The sequence below is a fragment of the Drosophila miranda genome, chromosome 4 (assembly GCF_003369915.1).
Source record: "Drosophila miranda strain MSH22 chromosome 4, D.miranda_PacBio2.1, whole genome shotgun sequence".
In the NCBI taxonomy this organism is placed as follows: domain Eukaryota; kingdom Metazoa; phylum Arthropoda; class Insecta; order Diptera; family Drosophilidae; genus Drosophila; species Drosophila miranda.
This window is the reverse complement of record NC_046677.1, coordinates 19,139,109-19,162,097: the sequence shown is the minus strand read 5'-3', so window position 1 is coordinate 19,162,097 and position 22,989 is coordinate 19,139,109. Positions and strand designations below refer to the sequence as shown.

Genomic DNA, 22,989 nt, shown 5'->3' with positions numbered 1-22,989 from the left:
AGTTCATTTTAGTGGTTCTTTAAAATGTTGATGTTCATTTGAGCTGGTTTCCTCTTTTTTTACGCTTGAGTGAACACTATGATGTATACGGAAGTACGACAGTGCATAAAAGGCATTCTCGAAAGTGTTGCGCCGCTGAACTTTAATCAAAAGGTTAATAAAACGTACATCGTTTTAAAAATTACAATACCTATTTTGTCTTTTATATTCTTAGCAAAATAGTGAAAAAAGAAGAATACATGTATTAATGCAAATGACTTTATTGTTGTTAACAAAAAATTCAACGAAGGTGAATACCCATTATGAAACATTTTAATCAATTTTTGGCACTCAGACGGATGAATGTATCTAAAATTATAAAGCTTCATCAGCCCATTTTTCTTTGATAGCTGCTAGAGCAAATTGGTCGCAAGAAAATTAACCTCCAAAGACCAAGTTTATCAAAGTTTTTTATGTTTAACAGCATTTTCCCACACAGCACAGCTTCGGGGAACGGTGGAAATTTTTGACAGATGTGAAACCATCCATCGAAAAAACAACTGATAACAATGACCATAACAAAGCTTTTTACTGAATAGTGATATTTCACAAGACCACTTAATACCGTTATTCTTTGGGAGCCCTTAAAAATTGCAACAGTTTTGTTTGGAAGTTAGTTTGTCATAGCTGCTCGCAATTTACTGGAGTATCCCTCGTTTGATAATTTCTGCTGCTCCTTTTGGACTTCCAGTATTTCCCGCTCAATCTCCAGAACATTGTCCAGTTTTGTTCCTTTGGGGGGGTGCCCAATCGCAGAATGAACGCGAGAGCTTCAGTTTATTCTGTCCTGGTCGCCGTCAACGGAAATCTTTCTAGCTTCTCGCAAATCCGCAAACTTTACGGTGTAAGGATGTAAACTTAAGCTTTTATTTTTTATCATTATCAACTGAAACTGAACTTTTCTGAACTAAAAACTTTGTAAAATAGAAACACTTTCTATAAGTTTAACCATAGACCATTGAGTTGTCATGACATTCACTGAAAATTATTAGTCTTCGCTCAGATTCGCAAAGAACAACACGTAAATTCTCGGAAAATAAAGTCTACCTGCCTCGTAAAAAAATGTCCTAGCTCAGTCCGGAAAATACCAAATGCAAAAACGTAACTCTAGCCAAAAGTTCAAATTGCAAGAATGGAGATTTAAAAGTTGAGCAGTTGTTGAAGGCATTGGTTGAGCGGGGCTTACTGACTACCGGTTTGATAGCCAAATTGCAACTGTGGTTGAAACTTGCAATGGAGACAACAGGCCAATGTAGAGGATTACGAGTTCTTGGATAAGCAAGGCTCCAGGTCGACAGAAGATGAAGATGAAACAACAGACGATCTTACAGCTGAAGAACCATGTTGCAACAGCAACAGATGCTGTTTGAAATTAGAAAAAAGGCAGAGGTACAACAGGAACAAGTTATGTCAAAGTTTCAAGACCATGGTGACCAACAGCGACAAAAATTTGTTTAAAAAATCAGGTAGTATCGAAAGTGCACTCCAAGATTTGGAGTACCAATAGAGTTGCCAGCCGAATCCTAACTTGAGTCTCCCAGAAGTCTCTTAATAAGACGTCGCAATAGTGAGTGACAGAACGCCAGCCCCATATGATCTGAAGGCGAACACCGAAGTCTTCCACGATGGCGACTTGGTTCTGTTTTATAATCCACAGAGGAAGAAGAGGCCATTGTCATAGTCGAAGATCATTTCCAAACTCGAGATATTGCTATCTTGTATTGTTATCTTGCGGCACAGCAAAACGTGGCAGGTTCAGCGAGTTTAATATAAAAGTGTAGTCTTATATTTTTATTGTTGGCTTAAATATTAACCTACCGAGATGAAATTTTCGGGTGTTTTCCGTGTTTTTGGAATTCCCAATGTCTTGCATTCGTCTCTGAATGTGTGAGAATCGATTTTGTAGAATATTCATAGATATATGTGTATGTATTGCGTCGGAAACGCTTCCCACACCCCCTTTCACTAAATACATAATATACCTCTATACTGTTTGAGTATCGGGTATAATGATATATAATTAAATGCTGCGGTATGAAATAGGGTTGTACGGATGGTTGTGTCATACTTACTCATCAAACTGGAAATCATTTCTCGCTTTCTGATGCGAATGCAAAGAACGAATGAGGCAAGCCCCCTTCATACCTCGGGCAGTATGAAGAATGTATGTGATAGAGGGGAGAGGGGGAGTAATCGCGTGGGGAGTAGCGTACTCACTGCTATCAGTGAATCAGTGTGATATCACAGGAGTATGCACACAATTTGGTTGCTCTAGCTTTTATAGTCTCTGAGGGCTAGGCGTTGAAAAGGATGGTTAGACTATTGATGTTGATCAAGAATAAATATATTTTATGGGTTCGTTAACATTTACTTCTGGGTGTTACACCTATTCACTTCCTCCAAACATCTAATGCACATCTATACTCTTTGAATATCGGATTTAAAAATCGTTTGCAGGTTTATTTAGAGCTGTAGCTGATATTGACCTAACATTTTGAATGTAGGTGTTGATCCGCCGCAAAAGATCCCAGGCAAATTTTTGGGACGACGGGCGTGGTAAGATCCGCAATCTAGAGGACGTGCTCGACATTCCGGAGAACTAAAATTGATCCATGGACTCTTTACATGTGTAAGAGGCAATTTCCAAAAGAAAATCTTTTACAACCTAAAGGACAATTCTAGTGCACTAAATAAATATACCCGTCACCAATGCAGAAAAGACACCCGTTTTTGGAAGATATCTACGTGTACATCGCAGGATAGGATGGTGGTGCGAGTAATAAATACGTCAACAGTCTCTCATCATATTATGATTTATTTACACATATCTGGTTCAACTTTTCATAATATAATCTATATACAAACATTAATGCAAGGAGCTTTGCTCCTGAAATGCTCAAATCTAAATTATTTAAATTGCGTTAATATGCAAGGCCATATTACAAGTTTGAACTTAAATCCAATACAGACAATGCTTCGTCCTTTTCTTCTTGCAACTCCTTTGCAGTTATATTTAACTTCGCTTTAGCAGCATCACTTAGGTTTAAACCCTCGACGATTTTCCATTGCTTATTTGCAATGACAACAGGAAAAGAGAAAATAACGTCCTTTGGAGAGTTATAGCTGCCATCCGAACATACACCCATTGATACAAATGTTCCTGGAGCGGTACCGTTCCACCAGTCATGCATATGATCGCAAGCGGCTTTAGCTGCTGACATAGCGGATGACATTTTTCGAGCTGCAATTACAGCAGCTCCACGCTTTTGAACAGTTTCAACAAAGGCACCTTGTAGATATGCATTATCATTGACAGCATCAGCCACAGATTTGGTTTCACCATTGATAACCACTTTTCCTTGTCCAGCATCTGGGTATTGAGTGGATGAATGGTTGCCCCAGATTATTATGTTCTTAACGGCGGATATGGGAACTCCCAACTTTGTAGCTATTTGGGAGGTGGCGCGATTTTGATCTAATCGTGTCATTGCTGAGAAATTTTCACGTGGAATGGATGGCGCATAGTTAGCGCAAACAAAAGCATTAGTGTTGGCCGGGTTTCCAACCACAAGAACCTTAACATCTTTTTTGGCAAAATTTTCAATAGCCTGTCCTTGTGCTTTAAAAATTTTTACATTTGCTGATAGCAAATCCTTTCTCTCCATTCCTTCTTTACGTGGCATGGCGCCTACAAGAAAGGCGGCCGAGACATCCTTGAACCCAACAGATGGATCTGTTGTAGGTATAACTTGACGTAACAAAGGCAACGCACAATCCGCTAGTTCCATGACAACACCCTCAAGAACGCCAACCATAGGCGGAATATCCAGTAAATGCAAGATAAGAGGCTGATCAGATCCAAAAACTTCTCCTCGTGCGATCATGTACAGCAAGGAATAAGCGATTTGACCAGCAGCTCCAGTCACAACAACTCGAATTGGTTCAGCCTAAAAATATAAGAACCAGATTGTTTATTTAGATAAAAATAATAATTATGCTATGCAAGTTAACAGGGAAATTCCATAAATGTTTACTTAATTAATTTCTGCTCAATGAGAAGTAAAAGTGCCGATGAAGTGGATAGTAAAATCATAGATTGAAAAGCAAAATTACAGATTATTACAGTGGTTATTGAAACACTCAAACACTCTACCCTATATAGGACAACAAGAATTCATAAAGAGGTTGAAGTTTGTCCACAGCAAGCTGACCAGTACCCACTTTAGGGTCAAAATCCTATCCACCACATGTTCTTTTTGCAACAACGCGCGAATGGATAGACCTCATATCAAATGCATTTGTCCCTCACTCGTCCCTTAAAGATACTCATCATTTAATAATTTAGATCCCATTCAAATTAAAGCTATCCCACCATCAACGAAATGCTTTTACCAATACATAGAAAAATCCCAGATCATCTATAATACATACCTAATCGAAATTGTAAATATTTCATCGATAATAATACCATATAACATCATCCAATTCATATTAACTTTAGCGAGCTTACCTATAGCAGTTTAGTTTAAACTGTTAGCGTTATGTAAGAATAATAATAATTTTATAGAAAACGTGTGTGGATACCCAGCTCGAGAAGTCTACGATTGTAAAAAACTGTCAAAACTAAATTTTAAAAAAGCGGTATTAGAATCGAATTGGCTATAAACCACAATAGCAAATAAAATGGATAGTTTAGAAAAAAAAAACAAATTTATCCTCTTTCCACCTAATTATAAATATTCTGGCTCTTCATATGTAGCACCGTTCGACGAATTATCATCCAGCCGTTATTCGTCTTCTTTCTCTTTGATTAACGGGTATAAATGGTTGCTGCGTGCGGACGTTGCATGCCACGCGTATAGGGGTATTTTCTTTCCGTTGTTGGACTGCTCTCGAACTTAAATATTGTGACCACTTCTGCTCCATATTTCAAAATGTAGACTATTTAGGAATCGCAAAAATTAATTTCTCATCAATATTTCGCAACTATAGCAGCTATATGACATATGCGCGAGGGTTATGTTCAAGCCCCTACTTGAACTCAAGCTAAGGTCGGTAGACAGTACCCAGCGACCGTGCTTTCGTTTTAAAAGATAACGGAACCCCATCCCCCCCTCCGAAACATTATACAATATCATGATTCAACAAATAAAAATTTTGATATGTTATGATATGTGTCTAAAAATGTTTCGAGTGTTTTGTTGTGCCGATTATAAAAATGAATTTACTTTGGACAATTTAATTTGGAAAAATGTACAGTGTCAATCAAGTTATGACGTTTTTTATGAACATGATAGAGGGCGATTGAAAGTTAAATTTAATAATTCTTTATATGTACTTGTAGATATGTGCATATGTATAAACGTCTGGAAATATGCATGTACAATAAATATATTAATATTTTAAATTGATTCGATTAGAAGAATGCATATAATGCGATTATTTAAGGAAAATAGATAGAGAGTTCAATATTTGATTTTCATCTTACCATTTTTACACTATATTCTTTCTTTACTGACACTTTATTAATGCTTTTCACCGACTGGATAATAATGGATTGCGCTATCGGTACAATCGATAGTTGGGCCACCAACCGATTGAGCTGAAATTTGTACACATCATAATTTTAAGTGCCAGGATGAAACTTAATTTTGAATTCAAATTATACCAAAATATATAAATCAGGCATTTTGTTGTTTAACCTTTCCAAAAACTTTAGCACTCAGCGCCGATAACCCGTTTTAATACATAACAAATATTACAAGTGCCGTTTCAAAACTTAAACTAAGATGAATCAAAATTAACAAAAATTAAAACAACAAAAATCACAATTTTACTGTACAATTTGAAAACTAATATTAATTATATTTTCCAATAAATAAATTCGTACTTTCTTAGTTTTTAAAGAATACAAATAATCTATTATATATTCCATATTTAGAGATTCCGTTGTACAATACTCGATCGACAATAAAATGGGACTTCAGAGTCTCTCCTGTACTATTGAAGATCGTAAGTGTTTCTGAATTGAGATAAATCATCCGAATTTGTAATGACTACATTAAAAAAGATGGAACCACATGAGAAAACAGAAACCGAACAAACCATTTCATCCGGTGCCGTGGGAGCGTACGCTGAAAGCTCGCTTTCGACATTTTCGATGTATGAACTGAAATATCGATACACTGTATGGTTAGTGCTGATATTTGGTATATATCGGTGTACGAAAAAAGCATCGATATATGAATAGTGCCGTCGATGATTTAGTTGTGTTTATAATTTGTAGTAAAAAAAAACTTAGATCGTAGAACTATGAAAAGTAAGAAATTACAGGTGAAAAATCGTAAAGCAATATCTATGCAAATTGAAATGTAAGTGCTGTCGTCCATGACCTCTTCCAGTGTTAACTTATCTGTTGTTGGATGTTTTGATACAAATAAAATTAATTGCTAATATTTTTGTATCGCACTAATAAAAAAAAACAACTTTCAAAAATATCAAGGCATAAGAAAGCTAAATAATAATATGTAAAATACATATGCAAGCCAAATATACCAATAGCTTTCAATAGCTTGTTATGTACAACTAAATATAAAAGATTTGAAAGGTAAATAATTCTCTCATCCTGCCGTCTACTGCGATACTGCCGGTAATCTGAATTTGTGTGTGTTTTGAAACTGAATTTGGTGTTCCCAGAAATAATGAATAATTGACTGTAGAGTTTATTCTTAAAAACTGACAACTATTTGTTTCTATCGTTGTTAATTGAATCAAAACGAAGAGTAAGCGCAACATTTATCCATATACCCTTATCATTCATGTCATATTTAACTTGTACGGTTAAGTAGAACAACAAACATTTATTATTGTTTTGTTCGGTGCCGTTTTCAACCATGTTATTAGGAGTAGCGCTAGTACTACAGAAGTTACAATTGAGTCATAATAGTTTCTGCACGTATGTAAATTCTTGATAGATCATTACACGTTCCTGATGAATTGATTAAGCAAGTGAGACGGGTGTTGGCGATCTAAGCGAGTTCGTAGGGGGCTTTCCCCTTAGTATATAACTGTATATTCTATTGATTCTATCTCGATTGATTACGCTTTGAATCCAATCCAAAGGACTTCGCTTATAAGCAATTTGTCGAGAGTTTTGCACTGTTGAGTTTCGCGTAACTCTCGTTTGCGATATCGTTTACGAAATTTTGTTTATTGTGAGTTCACATATACTCGAATAATAACAGACTTTTGGGTACTGTAGTGTAGTAGCGACTTGATTAGAAATATTTTCAGAAAAAAAAAAACATATTTAAACACAATGCTAACTAAATGGTTTTTTATATATTATTTATAGATTAAAAATGAATCAACCGTTACTGACGGAGGAAAGTACGCAGGACGAATCCTTTTGTGTTGAGGTTTCGAAAGATAATTGTGGCGAAACTACTACCGAACCAAATGCGGAAACACCTTTTATAGATTTATCTATAGAAGAAATAAACCAAGTTGAAGTGCAAAATTTCTCTAACAACTACAATAGTACTGAAGAATTGTTCAAGTTTCCTGCAACAGAACATCGACGAAAAGAATGTACTTGGTTGAAAAAAAGTGACACAAGCTTTTCAGACGCATTGAGCGATCATAACTATACATCACAAGAAGAGCTAAAGTGTCGACAATGCCTGGATTGTGTTGAAAATATGATTCGAAATCTTATTTTTCCAAATAGAGCTGTATCTGAGCCTGTTACACCAGACATATCGAATTTCATTGACACCACCATACAAAAAATAAAAACTTTTAATTTAGAATTGGATGTAACGAGTGCAAAAAAATGTACTGCAGACTTAAAAGAGTACTGTTCAGAGCCCTTGGAAGTCGAGCTGAATGACCAGTACCTTGAAAATGGTACAAATTTTGTGAAAAAAAAAATTGTCCTTAAACCAATTTTAAGAGCCACAATAAATTTAGCAAAACAGTTAATAAATGATTGTTATGCGCACACTTCAAAATCTGAAGACGAATTTAAAGTGATTTTATTAAAAAAAATAAAAAAACTTCGCGAAATTGCCACCATTGGAAGTACGTCTTCATGTCAAGCTCTAGAGAAGCCGTTCAATGGATCAAAGATGACGAAACATCAAAAAAACAATAAAGCAAAAATGAGACTACTTTTAGATACATCTAGTTCATTGAGTTCAGACTCCGAATTAAGCTCCGAAAGTAGCTCGGACGATCTAAACGAAAAATCTTCAAGTGAATGTAGTTCCCGACTGTCGTCAATACCTCACTGGAACCATTCAAGTGAAAACAGGAATTTGCTTTACGATTATAATGACGGTGTTGATCTTTCCAAATATATAAAGCTGGATGTAAATAATAGTTCAAATTTATGTGGGGGCGATAAAAAAACTATAAAAATTACGAGATCATGTGTATCGGACAACGATACTGACCAGGAAATCGACAGGTTTGTATTTGACAAGTTAATGACCTTTCCTAGATTCAATTTATAACACTATGCATTATCATTTTTACGCTTTGAACCAAACCGAATTTTTGTAATACATTAAGGGCAAGGTTTAATTTTTTAATTAAAAAAAAATGTAATAAGCCGCGATTGAGAGCTCTTTCCATAAAAATACAAATAAAGTAGGAAAATTAAAACTCAAGCTGCATTTTATTGTATCTGCTATAATATTTTAAGTTTCTGCCCCCGAATCTATGGCTTACAAAATATAAAATGTTGATATTTTCTCTACAGACTGACAAATTTGAGTGCGTTGAATACCCGTCATGTCCATAAGACTTGCACCAAATCAAAGCAAAAGAGTCACCAAAATTTGTTTCAAAAGAGTATTGATAAAAAGGATAATGGGTCTGGAGAAGACATGGACCAATATGAAAGTGATACCATAATTGAAGTGAGTATGCACGAGGTCAAACTTTTTAATTAATCTTATAAATAATACAATAATTTTGTTTCACTTTAGAACGAAGATTGTATTACCGAGGGACAGTTTCTTTCGCGTTATAACGAACAAATCAAGATTCAACTGTTAAATGATTCAAGTAGTGATTCAGGATTGTCAAATCAAAGTAGCTACGATAATTCAAAAGAAGTTTTGTCAGAAGAAAGTGATAACATAAATAATACTGTAGACAAGTTCTTGCGAGATTTTAGCTCTGATAAAATAGATCAAGTGGACATGGACGATGCTCTTGTTGCTGACAAAGAACTTCAACTTGACTATAAGCGCGCAGCGAAAAACGCAGACTTGTTTGTCAAAGAAGATGATCAAAAAAGGTCAAAAAATACATTGACAGAAACCGGAAAGCACAATAAACATGAAGAAATCGTTCTAAGCTCGGAAAGCGATTTTTCGGATGTTGAAGCTGATCTTCAAAAATCAAGATTGATAAAACCAATGCTTCGAATTGATCAGCTTGCCAATGAAACTAAAGCTGCACAAAAAACCGAAAGTGAACGTATACGACGCCTTGAAAAGAAACATTTGGAGCTTAGCAAAGCAATTAAAAAGAATTCTGAAAATATAAATAAGTCAGAGCTAATACTTGATTACATCGAAAGCACTAATAAGTTTATTAAAGTGCATTGTGATATAGTTAAACAATTAAAGCCGCACCAAATTGATGGTATTAAATTTATGTACGATTCTTGTTATGGCGGAGTGGATCAAGCCAAAAAGAATGCTGGATCAGGATGCATTTTAGCTCACTGCATGGGCCTGGGAAAAACTCTACAGGTAAAACGAATATTCCAAATTTGAGCAATTGTATAAATATACAATAAACCAATATTTTTTTAGCTCATCGCTTTGCTTCACACCGTCATATCTTACAAGGAACTAAACACAGTGAAGGTCTTGGTACTATGTCCAAAAAGCACGGTCATGAATTGGGCTGACGAATTTCATTATTGGCTGAGTCCTTTGAATATAAAAAGTCATTTAAAGGTTTTCATTTTCCCTGATTCATCGTGAGTTTGATTTTTTGTATAATTATGTATGTATATGTACTCCGAGGCATTATTATTTACTTTAATTTATTCTTACTTATAACATTTTTAGTTTGTGTAATTATACAGGATTGTGCAGGGTTTTATATTGGAACGGAATATTAATAATAATCAAATTAATACAGTATCAGACAAAAATACATAAGTTAACCAAAATATTATAGCCTTATATTCGAGGAAGCAAAAAAAAACGAGGGGGAACGTTGTGAGTTGCTGCGGACACCGCAACTCTACAGTTATACCCGATACTAAGTCAGTATGGCTCTCTTCCGGCAGACGCCGCTAATATTAAACGACACGACAAAGAGTGCGTGCGAGAGAGACAGAAAATCAGTCTGAGCGTGACGTCGGGCGCTGCGTAGCCACTGCAAATTGATTTGTTCCTATTGGCTATAAAAATGATCTGATCTGATCCAGATTCAGCAATCTGATAGATATGGTCATTATCTATAATTCTGCGTTTTTCGTTCTCTCAAATATGCAATATTGTGGATGCAACAGATTTTCGTCCTTTGTGTGGGCGGAAGGGGGTGGGGCGAAATTTTGAGATACACGTTTTATAGTAAGATCTAACAGGAGTGCAAATACCAAATTTGGTTACTCTAGCCTTAATAGTCTCTGAGATTTTTGAATATCCCCAGATTTTCGTCCTTTGCGGGGGCGGAAGGGGGTGTGGCGAAATTTTGAAACAAACTCGTCTCGGTCCGATATATTAGGAGTGTGGATACCAAATTTGGTTGCTCTAGCTTTTGTAGTCTCTGAGATCTAGGCGCTAATGTTTTACTCTAAGCAAAGCCGCCTATGCTACGTGTGTGTTAGAGAGAGACAGGGCGAGACAAAATTAAATTGTTTTCTTGATGCTGGCTATAATAATAATACGATCCAATTCAGATTCCGCAGTCTTAAAGATATGGTCATTCTCTACAATTCTACGTTTTTGGTTTTCTCATATCTTTAAAATTGTGGATGCCACAGATTTTCGTCCTTTGTGGGGGCGGAAGTGGGCGGGGCGAAGTTTTGAAATATTTTTGTAGCAGTGACATATCACAGAAGTCTGGATCCAAAACATCGTTGCTCTAGCTCTTATAGTCTTTGAGCACTAGGCGCTGAAGGGGACGGACAGACGGACAGACGGACGGACGGACGGACGGACAGACAGACAGGGCTCAATCGACTCGGCTATTGATGCTGATCAAGCATATACACTACTGGCCAAAAAAATAAGTACATCGGTGTCGTGCTAGTTTGTTATGGAATAGCTCGAATGTTTGTAAATGTATTGATTCCAATTGTTTATATTCGGAAAGGTTACAGTCTTGCCAATTATTTAAATCAAAAATTAAAGTGGGGAACCATCTTAATAAAATTCTATGCATACATTTTTGCTGAATGAGCATTTTTGGTCTGGCCAAAATAATAAGTACACTGGTGTTATTTATAAATTTTGAAGGATTAGATAAGGATTTGGTCAAAGGATTGTTGGTTTTTATTGAGTTCTTTCATATTTAAGTACATGAGAGTTTTCTGAATTTTTTGTTCAGAATGCTTTAATATCTAAAGTGGTTATTGAAAATCGAGGATGGAAGAAGAAATCTTTACAAACAACGGACACCCGCATCATCAGTCTTGCAAAAAAGGATCAGTTCATGTCTTCCAAGGCCATATCCGCTCAAATTGGCAAAGAAAAATCAGGTCTGATGGTTCGTCGGAGACTTCAATATATAGACCTAACAGGACGTTTAGTCCGAAAAGTTCCCTTACTCCGAGTAAAAGTTTTGAAGATGATGCAAAAAGTCGTTGAAAATCATTTGGCATGGTCTGGGTCAGATGGGTCTTAGAAGTGGAATAATATATTATTGAGAGATGAAACAAAAATAAATCTTTTTGATAATGACTCCAGAAGATGTATACAACGACCCAAAGGCAAAGAATTCGACTTCCGGTACACAAAGAAAATGGTTAAGAACGGAGACCGATGTATATGTATCTGAGGCATTTTTCTTGGCATGGCGTTGAGCCGGTACATCGCATAACTGATCATGTGATCCAATTCGGGTATAAAAACATATTGACAGTCATTATACAACCTTAAGCTGAGGAAAACATGCCCTTAAGATGGGTCTTTCTACCGGAAAATTACCCAAAGCACACCTCAAAGGTGGTGAAGGCTTGGTTTACGGGAAAAAATGTAAACGTTATGGCTTGGCTAAGTCAGTTTCCTGACTTAAACCCATTTTAAAACCTTTGGAGTGACTTAAAACGTCGAATTGGTAAAAATTCTTTTCGAAAAGAAAAAGAATTGTGGAGAATTTGTGCAAAAAACGTGGTATTAGATTCCAGTGAAGACTTGCCGCAAACTTATTGCTAGTATGCCAAGAAGAATGGCCGAAATCATCCAAAATAAGTGTGTACTATTAAAAGATTATAAATTATAAGAAAAAAGTGTAAAAAATTTGAAACTCTTTTAGTTTTTCGCTTTGGTGAATTTCTGTACTTATTATTTTGGCCAGCCCTTATTTATGATTTTAAGGTTTAATCGATCATAAAATATATATTTGAAATGAAAAATGCTTATGATAAACATTTTTATAGTCTATTGTAGGTTAGAAAACTAAAAGTAAATTTGATTTTTTAATTATGTTTATTATAAAAGTTTTATAAGAGATGAAAGATACTCATTTTGAGTATCGGGTATAAAAACCTGAGCTGTGGCACATTTAAATTCTAAAAATAATTTTGTGACTAATGTTTTCATATATTTCATTGATTTTCCTTAGGGATCTAAGAAGATCCACACTTTAATCAAGGGCTACATTCCGTTTTATATATTTCAACCAAATTCCAGTTGCTATTGCCGGTTTTTGGACTAGTGTGTGTCCGAAAACAAAAATGTACAGGTTTTTAACGGTGTTATTGAATTGAGTCTTTAAATAAATGAATACAAAAAACCAAATCAGAAACCTGTAACTGTTACCTATCCGATATTAAAAAAGGTCACCGATAATCGAAAAATGATAGAACTCCACACCGGATACCGATACCTAACCCGTTTCGTTTTTCTGGCAAGAACAGAGGACAAACGATAAATATGTGCCGAATTTAAGTTACATAAACTTTCTAAACTTCTAAAAACTGTACACAACTTTTTGAAATTCCAATTATCTTAAAACTTTCTCCTTTATGTATACTTTATAAAGTGCTTCCCAGGTCCTTGCATCTTTTCCCTTTTTAATGCATTATTTATACTTATAACTTTAGGGATATTGCAGAAAAGCTACGGGTATTGGAAGAATGGTCATTATCGTCGACTAACAAAGCGGGCTGCTTATTAGTGGGCTACGAGGCATTCCGTTCTCTTGTCTTTTATCACTCGTATAAATATCGAGGGAACGTGACTTCCTCAAAATTAGAAAATGTTCGAGAAAAAGTTCAAAAATACCTTTTAGAGCCGGGTAATTATTTATTTATAAAACATTGATTCCAAAATGCTCATTATTTGTATCTTAACAGGTGCCGATTTAGTCGTTTGTGATGAAGGACATATTATTAAAAACAGCAAATCTGCCATAAGTCTTGCTGTATCAAAAATTAAAACGCCAAGACGAATAATATTAACCGGAACACCTATACAAAATAATCTTAAAGAATGTAAGTTTTTCGTGGAATTAAAGTGTGAGATATTGATCCCTGATCGGCATTCTCTGAGTTTCACTGACATACATGTACATCTTTTTTATTTTACTGTATTTTATTTATTAAATCTTCTCTTTTGGAGACTAGCTATAAATAGGAAAATCTGGATATAATATGTTTATTTAATTAATTATTTAGAGTACTGCCCTAACTATTATTGCTGGGCGGGGAGGTCTTTTCACCAGATCCAGGATCCAATATTTTATGGATGTTCTTTGGAAGTAATATTTAGATTTTTCGAATAAAGCCATCCAGCAGAACGCGGTCGAAAGCTTTGCCGAAATGTAAAAAAACCGTGCAGCATTACTATAGTCTTTCAAATTCATTTCATATCTCAGATGTTTTATTACTTGAATTCCAAATTGGTGCATCGGGCATCCAGACTCCTGTGATATCACACTTTTACAAGTGTACTTTACAAATTAGCCCGGCCCCCTTCCACCCCTATAAAAATACAAATTTTTATAAGAGATTAAAGCTTTAAGTTGGTAAAAAATCAACTATTTTAAGCCAAATAAAAATAATCTTATGATCGAACCGTTAGACCTTGCTTAATGAACCATTTGACCAAGTAATTCTTTAGGGATGCCCACGAATATACAACAATAATAATTATAATAATAATATATTTATAGATTATAGCATGGTAAACTTTATAAAACCATTGTACCTTGGAACTGAAAGGGAGTTTGCAAATTTATATGCAAATCCAATAAAGAACGGACAACACAAAGATTCCAGTAAAAAGGATATTACAATAATGAAGCAGCGATCCTACGTGTTACACAAGAAACTATCAAAATTTGTTCAGGTAACTACATTTTTTATTTTATTCAGCATTGATGGTCATGACATTGTTAATGTTGTGCTACAGTGAGGTCGAGGAGTATTTATAACGCATCTTTAATATGTTCATTACACACTCGAAGTTTATACCGGGTACTCAAAGAGTATAGATGTCTGTAATAGTTATTCCAACACCTCGTCACAAAACAGGAAGGGAATTATTGATTGTTTAACCGATTTTTTTTATGGAGCTCTATGGTATATTGGTACATTTGATTTTGCCGGCTCCGAAGTATGATCTGTCTGTCTATGAAAGATATATTGAAAACTGAGTGACCAGTTTGCATAGAAATAGACCATTATTGCTGCTGAGTATATTTTATGAGTTCTTAATGTGCTTTAGGAACGCCTCCCTCACAAGAAATTAACATGGGTTAAGTGGCAGCTAACTTATAAATTTTCTATAAATATGGTTAAATATAGTACTTTTTTTCTTTTATTTACAGAGGAAGGAGGCAGAGTTGCTTAAAACGTTTTTGCCACAAAAATTCGAGTATGTTTTATTTATTCCGATGACGTCGGTTCAGGTACGTAATTATTTATTCCTTTTTGATTGTCGAACAATATCTATACAATTAGCTTATTATTATTTTGTTATGTCTCTATGATATTCAACCAATTCTAATGGTTTCATGATTCTAAATGCAAGATTATTCAGGAAGGCCAAGTAAAAAATACCGAATAATTCTGAAAATTCTCGAATTCTCTTGCAAGAAGCAGTACTTCGTTTATTTGTAGTATTTTTGGTTCTGAAAATATTTTAAAAATATTTCTAATTTAAAAAAGTATACAAAAATAACGTGCATTACTTCTGTATTTATTATCACAATAAAGAAAGGTTTACAACGAATTTCTTTATAGAATATACTTTATGAACATATATTGGAAGCAATAGGAAACCGCGGCGACTGTCGAGGCAAAAGCCTTATAACAGATTATACTGTTTTAAGAAAGGTAAGTTTAATATGTTTGAGATGATACACGCTAATAATTTTCTTCCTTAGATATGGACACATCCTAAGGTATTAGAGGACGCATGGAAAAATGCTACTATCGTACGTAAACAACTTATTGGTTACTGCTCTTAAAACCATCTTATAACGTATAACTATTGTTTTTAGCAAAGAAGCAAAAAAGAAATGAAAAAAATCCCTTGTCCGAACTCCGAAGAAGATCAACCAGATGACATCTATGACAGTCAAACTGGTGTTATGTCTGTAACTAATGACTGGTGGCGCAGGTATCTGACAAAATCAGATCTGGAATCTGTAATTCCTAGTAATAAACTCCGGATAATGTTTTCCATTCTTCGAATGTGCGAAGAGAAGGGCGAAAAATGGTGAGCAGTTGCACAGCTACACATATACCTATAAAACAGACAGCCAAGACTCTACTTAGGCAAAACACCATCTAAATTTGTCTTAAAAAACTATACATATAGTTTATATAAATCTATACATTTGGCAGTATGCGAGAGAGGACTCTTTGCATGCTCGCTGCTTTCTAACAACGCTAGCACCCTGGGGGAAACTGCAGTCTAAGCACGCTGAACATGAGGTTCCAAGGTTCCTCTGACCTGCCAGCTAGATTTCACGTGCATTTCCTGAACGACTCTGAGAAGGTGGTGACTTCCAAGAGCCTATCCCTCCATTTTGGCTCCTTTGTTTTCGGCTTTCTAAAGCTCAACGTCGATCCGCCTGGTGGTCGCTAAAGTTGAACTCCACGCACACTGTCCTTGTGAATGGAAAAGCACTTAAAACAGTAGTAAACTGAAAAGTTATTGCTGTGCAAACACTTAAGTCACTTAAGTCGCAAGTTTAACTATTAGGTTACATACAGCTCTGCGACTTTGGCTGATGCTCCTCACCTATCCATACGCCGTTTTGTCTGTTGCAAACATCTGAACAATTTTGGCACTCATGACATATTAAACAATATTAACTTTGTGTTTCAATCATTATTAATTTTCTACTTTTTCTTTCGTTCCAGTTTAATCTTTTCCGCTTTTGTGGCAGTACTCAATGTGGTGGAATACTTTTTCAAACGGATTACGGAGTCTGATCCCGAACTGTTTTACCTCGCCCGTAAGCTCAGAATACGCTTAAATTCATATATTACGACTAATAATAATTAATTAATTGACATCAATCTGAATTTTTCTGATAGACTTGGGGTTTCAATATTTTTTAATATAGAGGTAGTCAGAGGTGTCAGAGGTAGTCTTGCGTTTTACCATATATCTTGAGTAGGCTGCACTTAGTTTTAACATCTTTGCAATTTTGAAAGCTTTCAATGGGCCTAAGAATATTTTTAGCTTAAGCTAGAAGTTAATAGCTCATAGTTTTTGTTCAAGTTTTTCGGACTGCAGCGAAAAGATGTTTCTATTACGTAAACTTCACTGTCACTACATTTCATAAGACGACTTAGCTTACACGCCTTACAGCATTGCATAAGACTGAAACTAGTGCAAAACATACTTTTTACGAAATATTACTCCGATAGTTTGCAGACTTTTACAAACTTCTTTTATTACAGATGTACCATCAAGTCATAAACCCTCAGGAAAATGGATCAGTGGCCAGGACTATTACAGACTGGATGGCAGAACACCTAAAAACATACGACATGAAATGATCAAACGATTCAACAGTGAAGTCAACAAACGTGCACGCGTTTTTCTAATATCTGCCAGGGCTGGAGGCCAAGGAATAAATCTAATTGGAGCGAATAGAGTTATAATTTTAGATACCTCGTGGAATCCCTCCAATGATCAACAAAATATATTTCGAGTATTTCGTCTGGGGCAAAAAAAAAATTGCTATATATATCGTCTAATTGCAATGGTATTGTAAAATGAGCCATGAAACTATACAGCTATTTTAATTTTTACGTTTTTTATACTTACAGGGCACTATGGAAGAAAAAGTTTACTCTCGATCTGTTACAAAACAAGCTATGAGTTTTCGAGTAGTAGATGAACAACAAATAGATAGGCATTATAACATGGAGGAATTAGCAGAACTTTATACGTAAGTAATGATTTATTTATGAAGCTAAACTAAATTTGTCTGAATACTCGGTATTGAATTGACATCCTCTTTTGAGCACAAGCAGTACACATAAGTACGTAACAGCGAAACAGAAAGCGTTTGCGACCCCATAAAGTACATAGTATATATATTCTTTATCAGCTTTAATAGTAGAGTCGATATAGCCATGTTAGTTAGTTCGGCTTCGGTAACGCCTAAATTTGTGTTATTATTGCCAGAATCAATAAAATAATAATGTACATACATTGTAGATCAGTTATTTCTTATCTACCTCATTGTTCTTTATAGTTAAGTTATTCTATTTAACTATCATCAATACCACATTGCCATAAGTTCCATCCTGGGAATCGAAATTGGTTTCATTGATATCATTCTTTGGAGCCTCTCTTGTTTTGGAACTGACTAGTGGGCACCGAATTTCTCCATGGTTATCCTCCATCGATCCTTATGTATGTGAAAGCATCACGACTATTTGTAGAATTAACCGCTTCGTCACCACTTTCATTTTATCGTTTATGACATCCCTAACCTTATTGACAAAGGTGAAGTAGTTCGTCCTTGCCGAATCCGTGATATCGATGGTGTGTTCTTGAATCTTTTCATCGCCCGAGAACGAAAATTTTCCTCTGGAGTCGATATCCCTCGGCGGTAGAACTGCTGACAGGGTATTTGCGCGACCGACGCGGTGATTTTGCAGCTTCATTTGCTTGCGTTCTTTCACACACACGAGATGCGGTAAATTTGCTGGCAGGTATTAAAATATATATCTATATAAGAATATATATGCTTGCAGATATGTATCGCACCTTTCAGTCGTGTCACTACGCCACTCAACTGTATATAGATTTAATTTACGAGTCCATCCGGGGGCGCCATGAAGTTTTGAAATAGTTTTTCCAAATATAAAAAACCTATACTTGGTGGCTGCCATATTTTTAAATTTCAAGCGACGAAAAATGAAAAGTACCTGCTTTCGATTTCAATGATTTGGAAGGACCTTTTCCTCTTTATTTAATTAAATCTTAAGCCTAACTTATATACTGTAGCGAAGTGGGGTGAATTTGCCAAGAGCGAGAGAGAGCTTTCTTATGCTTCCCGCACTATCTTACGCTATACTTCAATAAAATCAAATGTAAAGTACATTTTGAGCCGAGATGCTACCCTCTAAGAAAATTATTTTGGAATAATAAATTATTGACTTGCTAATATTTTACTTTATAGGTTGACGAAACCAAAAAAAAGTGAAAGAAGTATGCCTGTGCTTCCTAAGGACACTATACTGGCACACTTATTAAGACAATCGGAGCTTGTTTATAAATACCATGAGCATGACAGTCTCTTAGAAAATAAAGTCGAGCAAGAATTGAGTGAACAAGAGAAAGCGGATGCTTGGGAAACTTACGAAAAAGAATTAGAAGTCAATATAGGTAAAACATTAAATAGAGTCTCTTAACCTTTATGATATTATATGTATTTATTATTTGCAATCTCTCTCCCTCAGAACAAAAGGAAGGATTACATGCTGAAACGTAAGCAGTTATTTTTAGCGGTCTTATAAAAGCAACATAAAAGCATAATCAATTTTTTTTTTTCAGAGGTCAAAGCAGTATTCCGAGTTCAAGGCTGTCCTCGTACTTAGCTCCAATTCCAAGTCTGGATGTAAGTAGAAATTATCATAAGCCCAATAAAAATGTGAAAATACTGATGCCCTTGCTACTGAGATAGAACTAAATCACTAGGAACTAGCCACCATATGGCTTCGTTAGGGGCCTCGTAGTTTCCCTTGATATAAACGTTTTTAAGGCTGTCAAAGTCTTTGAGCCTTGCTATTTAATATCAGGAAGAAAGTTTTCGGGTGTCCCAGCCCGATCTCGGCTTAGTTGCAGCCAGAGCTGCTCTAGTGCTCTCCTTCTATCCCTCTTTTTCGTTCTCTTACTTTTATTTGGACACAGTCCGCTTGCCCTTGCGGCAGCAAGTGCCGTTCGTTCGTTAATTTTCTGTCTGAGGCTCCGCATAGTGTCGTAACTTTCTGTGGCACCCTCGTATATTACCACAAATTACCACAAATACACCAACTTATGTAAAATATAGGGAATATACCAACCCAAAATAGTTAATTTTGCAGTATCATGTTTTATGCAATATTTTGTTAAACTGAAACTTATGTCAAATGTGTAAATTAAATTATGTACACACATATATAACAAAAATAATTTTCTTTTTTTTTCAGATGCAAAATTTATTAAACTACAGTATTCAGCCAACAACATTTATGCCACAACTTAATTACAACATAAATCAAAATTACTTGGACAGATTAAACTACTACCAAAAGTATTCGCTACGATATCCAGACATTAATTCTTGCTTAAATGATAATAACTATGTCTCACCTTATAATCCAATCAACCAATCAAATCATAATTTTCTTTCTTCGAGTGTACCCAGCGTGCCGATTAGTTCCAGTTCAATAGCTCCAAATGATATATTTCAGAGACATTCTAAAAGTATTGATCAATCGAATCTAAATACAAACAAGGTACTGTCGACGTTTGAACAATACAAACATTTTCTTGAAAGTCCTTTCTCTAGTCTCATAAACTTTTCGAATCAGAGCTATAATGCTTCAACTAATAAAGCAAAGTTTACAGACGTTGGAGATAATGAAATTTCAAGAAAGGAACGTTTAAATGTATTCGATCCTCGATATACTCAAAGCGTATGTGCTGCGAATGATTCAATTATTGCTAAAAATATAAATACCGTTGATCTTACACATATCACAGCAGATGAAGAAAAATCTGTAACAATGGTGATTAAAGATCCTGTGTCAAACTCTTCAAAAAACAGTAATCAACGAAAAAGAAAAGTCCCACCCTATACCGCTGCTCATAAAGACACTACAAATCTTGTAGTTAACCAGAATTCTTCTTTAGAAAACATAACCCGCAAGGGTTTGAAGACCAATTGTGGCATGCAAAATGTACCCCTAGCAAGCCCTCCGCAAACTATTCGTAATTCCAAGCAATCTTTCGCAATGGGTACGAGTACTTCTGATGCCGCTTCAAGCACTACACGCTATGACCGCTCCAATATTGTACAGAAAAATACGGTTAGTGATTTGAAGTTGGTGTCAAGCGTCTCACTGAATAAACACGCAAATTCTAAAAGTGGAGTGTTTAACAAAACTATACAACAATCAACGAAGTCAACTTTAGGAGATCCAAAAGATACCCCTTCGCTAAATCATCAAAATAAAATAAGGCAAAAAATCCATGAAACTTTTTCTGCTTTCAAAGACAACGTGGGAGGAAATGTTAGCAATGATAATCTTGAAATTGATGTCTGCTCTATCGGGTAAGAATATAATTGTATTCTTATTATTATTATGAGTACAAGTACACTTTTTCGATATAACGAGTCGACTGACTCGTTGGACCTCCAGGCCCAAAATATCTGAATACAATCCTACACTTAAACACTGCTCCAGACTGCCAGATCACTGCAGTCATCCAAACGGAAGATATTATAAAATATTTAAAATACAAAAAAAAAATACTATGTTGGGTTTGGTTGACTTTTGCTTTTAAAAATTCACTCAACATTGAAGACGCTTAAGCACAAATAAATATAAGTAAATGAAGATACTGAATTATGCCCTTAATTGATTTCCTCTTTTCTTTTTCAGGACTCCACTTTTAACTAGGAAAAGGTCAGCAGGTACTCAAGACGAAGATCTCAATTTAAAAAAAAATAAATTATAATTATATGTATCATCGATATGTTCAATGCGGCCTAACAAAGAGCAGACCCGCCATGAAATAGTATAAGGCAATAAAAGCATTTTTTGTTGTTTAAAAACAAATAATGCTAATAGTTTAAATAAAAAGGTTTGTTTATCTATAATTCAGAATTAAAATTATTTGTATATTTTATTATACCATCCTTGCGCTACGAGCATATTACATACTTATAAATTAGGGCGCTAGACACAACAAGTGAATTAGTTTTATTTAACATTTAAGAATGGAATTTACTAACATTAAGAAGTGATTAAAATTAAAATTAAAATTGTATACTAACATTTTTTAATGTAATTTAGTTTCTAGAGATCTCGCTATCTTTTCATTCATCTTTACTATTTTAAATACAAATGTCAACTTGAATTGCTTGGCACCACTGATTGCCTTGACGACGTGGGGAAGTTGGTTCCAAGTTCGAACTGCATATACAAAAAACTGTCTCATTGTGCAGGAGTCTTGTATGCATTTATAATATTTCTGGTCTTTCCCGCGTGCTCATGATGGCTGAACGCCAGAGCCGAAGACCCTGAAAACCCAGTTGAAAGTTAATTGAATAGCGATGAGTCCAGCTCCCAATATAGATTACCGGATAAGCGGCGTGAGGCTTTAACCTTCACTGCTCTGGCGATTTTCTCTCTTTAAACCGACATCGTATTCCCTCCTGCATCGGCTTTACCTCATCGGCTTTGACCGGGTAAGTTTTCCTTGCTTCCCCCATATTCATATTTTCCGTTGACAATTTTTTCTTGGTTCTTTTATTTTTGTATTCCCTCCAGCTCTATTGGCCGAGACCCTCTTTGTCCACAAACTGCTATGTCGCGATCCCCTCATCTTACCCCGTGAGGTAAAGTTATAAAAATATTATAATGTATTAACTTTATTTAGCTCTTCCTTTCATTTTAGCAGATCGCCCCCTCCGGTGGCCAGGAATACATCTTGCGTGCCCGCAGACACCATTATACCCACCAAAGCTTACCAGGTGCTTCCCCCTTCACGGCTTTCCACTGTCTTCGACTTACCGGCTGACATCGCGAACTCCCCGCCGTGCGCCCCTCTGGACATGATTTCTGTCGCGAGAGCTGTGGCCTTTGGCCTGGACGACCTTTGTGCCCGTCCAACGCCACGGCCCATTTCTCCGCCTTTGCAGGCCGCTCGAATGAAACGCTGAGCTTCGGCTTCGAGACGCGTAAGTAAATCAGTATATAATTGCGGATTTATTTTAAAATAAATCTTCCTTCACAGAGGACTTATGTGCCCTACTCTTTGCCACAAGGCGAGTCGTATTCGATTTCCTCCACGCCAGACGGAGTTCTATCAAAGTATCCCAGCCAGACAGAATCGTATCCATCAGGACAGAACAAGTCATCGTCATCCTTCGACCTGGACATCGACAACATGGACTTTGACAATGGCAACCAAGGGTAGGGCCACGCGGGCTACTAGACTCTAGATAAATTTTATTGTTATTAGGTTTAAGATAGATACAAATGTTTTCCACGTGTTTATTTCTTTATACTGG

At 35.7% G+C, this 22,989-nt stretch overlaps 2 protein-coding genes across 4 annotated transcripts; one reads left to right on the top strand and one right to left on the bottom strand.

Moving 5' to 3' along the window:
• Positions 1–2,836: 2,836 nt before the first annotated feature.
• Positions 2,837–5,989, bottom strand: LOC117188620 (malate dehydrogenase, cytoplasmic). 2 transcript variants are annotated; one of them, XM_033392636.1, is made up of 3 exons: positions 5,930–5,989; positions 5,528–5,641; positions 2,837–3,986 (listed from the first exon to the last, which is right to left on the bottom strand). In XM_033392636.1, the coding sequence occupies exons 1-3, from the start codon at positions 5,972–5,974 to the stop codon at positions 2,979–2,981; spliced, it is 1,167 nt and encodes a 388-aa protein (XP_033248527.1). In that variant the 5' UTR covers positions 5,975–5,989; the 3' UTR covers positions 2,837–2,978. The 2 variants fall into 2 exon arrangements, with proteins under 2 accessions (XP_033248527.1, XP_033248528.1); XM_033392637.1 differs by lacking the exon at positions 5,930–5,989 and adding an exon at positions 5,708–5,743.
• A 304-nt stretch (positions 5,990–6,293) lies between these two features.
• Positions 6,294–22,967, top strand: LOC108162481 (transcriptional regulator ATRX homolog). Of its 2 annotated transcripts, XM_033392634.1 has the most exons (23): positions 6,294–6,410; positions 7,394–8,509; positions 8,804–8,963; positions 9,033–9,806; positions 9,870–10,039; positions 13,337–13,530; positions 13,589–13,726; positions 14,407–14,582; positions 15,064–15,144; positions 15,479–15,571; positions 15,622–15,672; positions 15,739–15,956; positions 16,607–16,701; positions 17,153–17,460; positions 17,525–17,646; positions 18,889–19,094; positions 19,169–19,196; positions 19,263–19,326; positions 19,898–21,024; positions 21,356–22,164; positions 22,247–22,314; positions 22,377–22,656; positions 22,713–22,967. In XM_033392634.1, the coding sequence occupies exons 1-20, from the start codon at positions 6,352–6,354 to the stop codon at positions 21,429–21,431; spliced, it is 5,256 nt and encodes a 1,751-aa protein (XP_033248525.1). In that variant the 5' UTR covers positions 6,294–6,351; the 3' UTR covers positions 21,432–22,164; positions 22,247–22,314; positions 22,377–22,656; positions 22,713–22,967. The 2 variants fall into 2 exon arrangements, with proteins under 2 accessions (XP_033248525.1, XP_033248524.1); XM_033392633.1 differs by lacking the exon at positions 6,294–6,410 and having other exon boundaries at positions 22,374–22,656.
• The last annotated feature ends 22 nt before the right edge of the window (positions 22,968–22,989 follow it).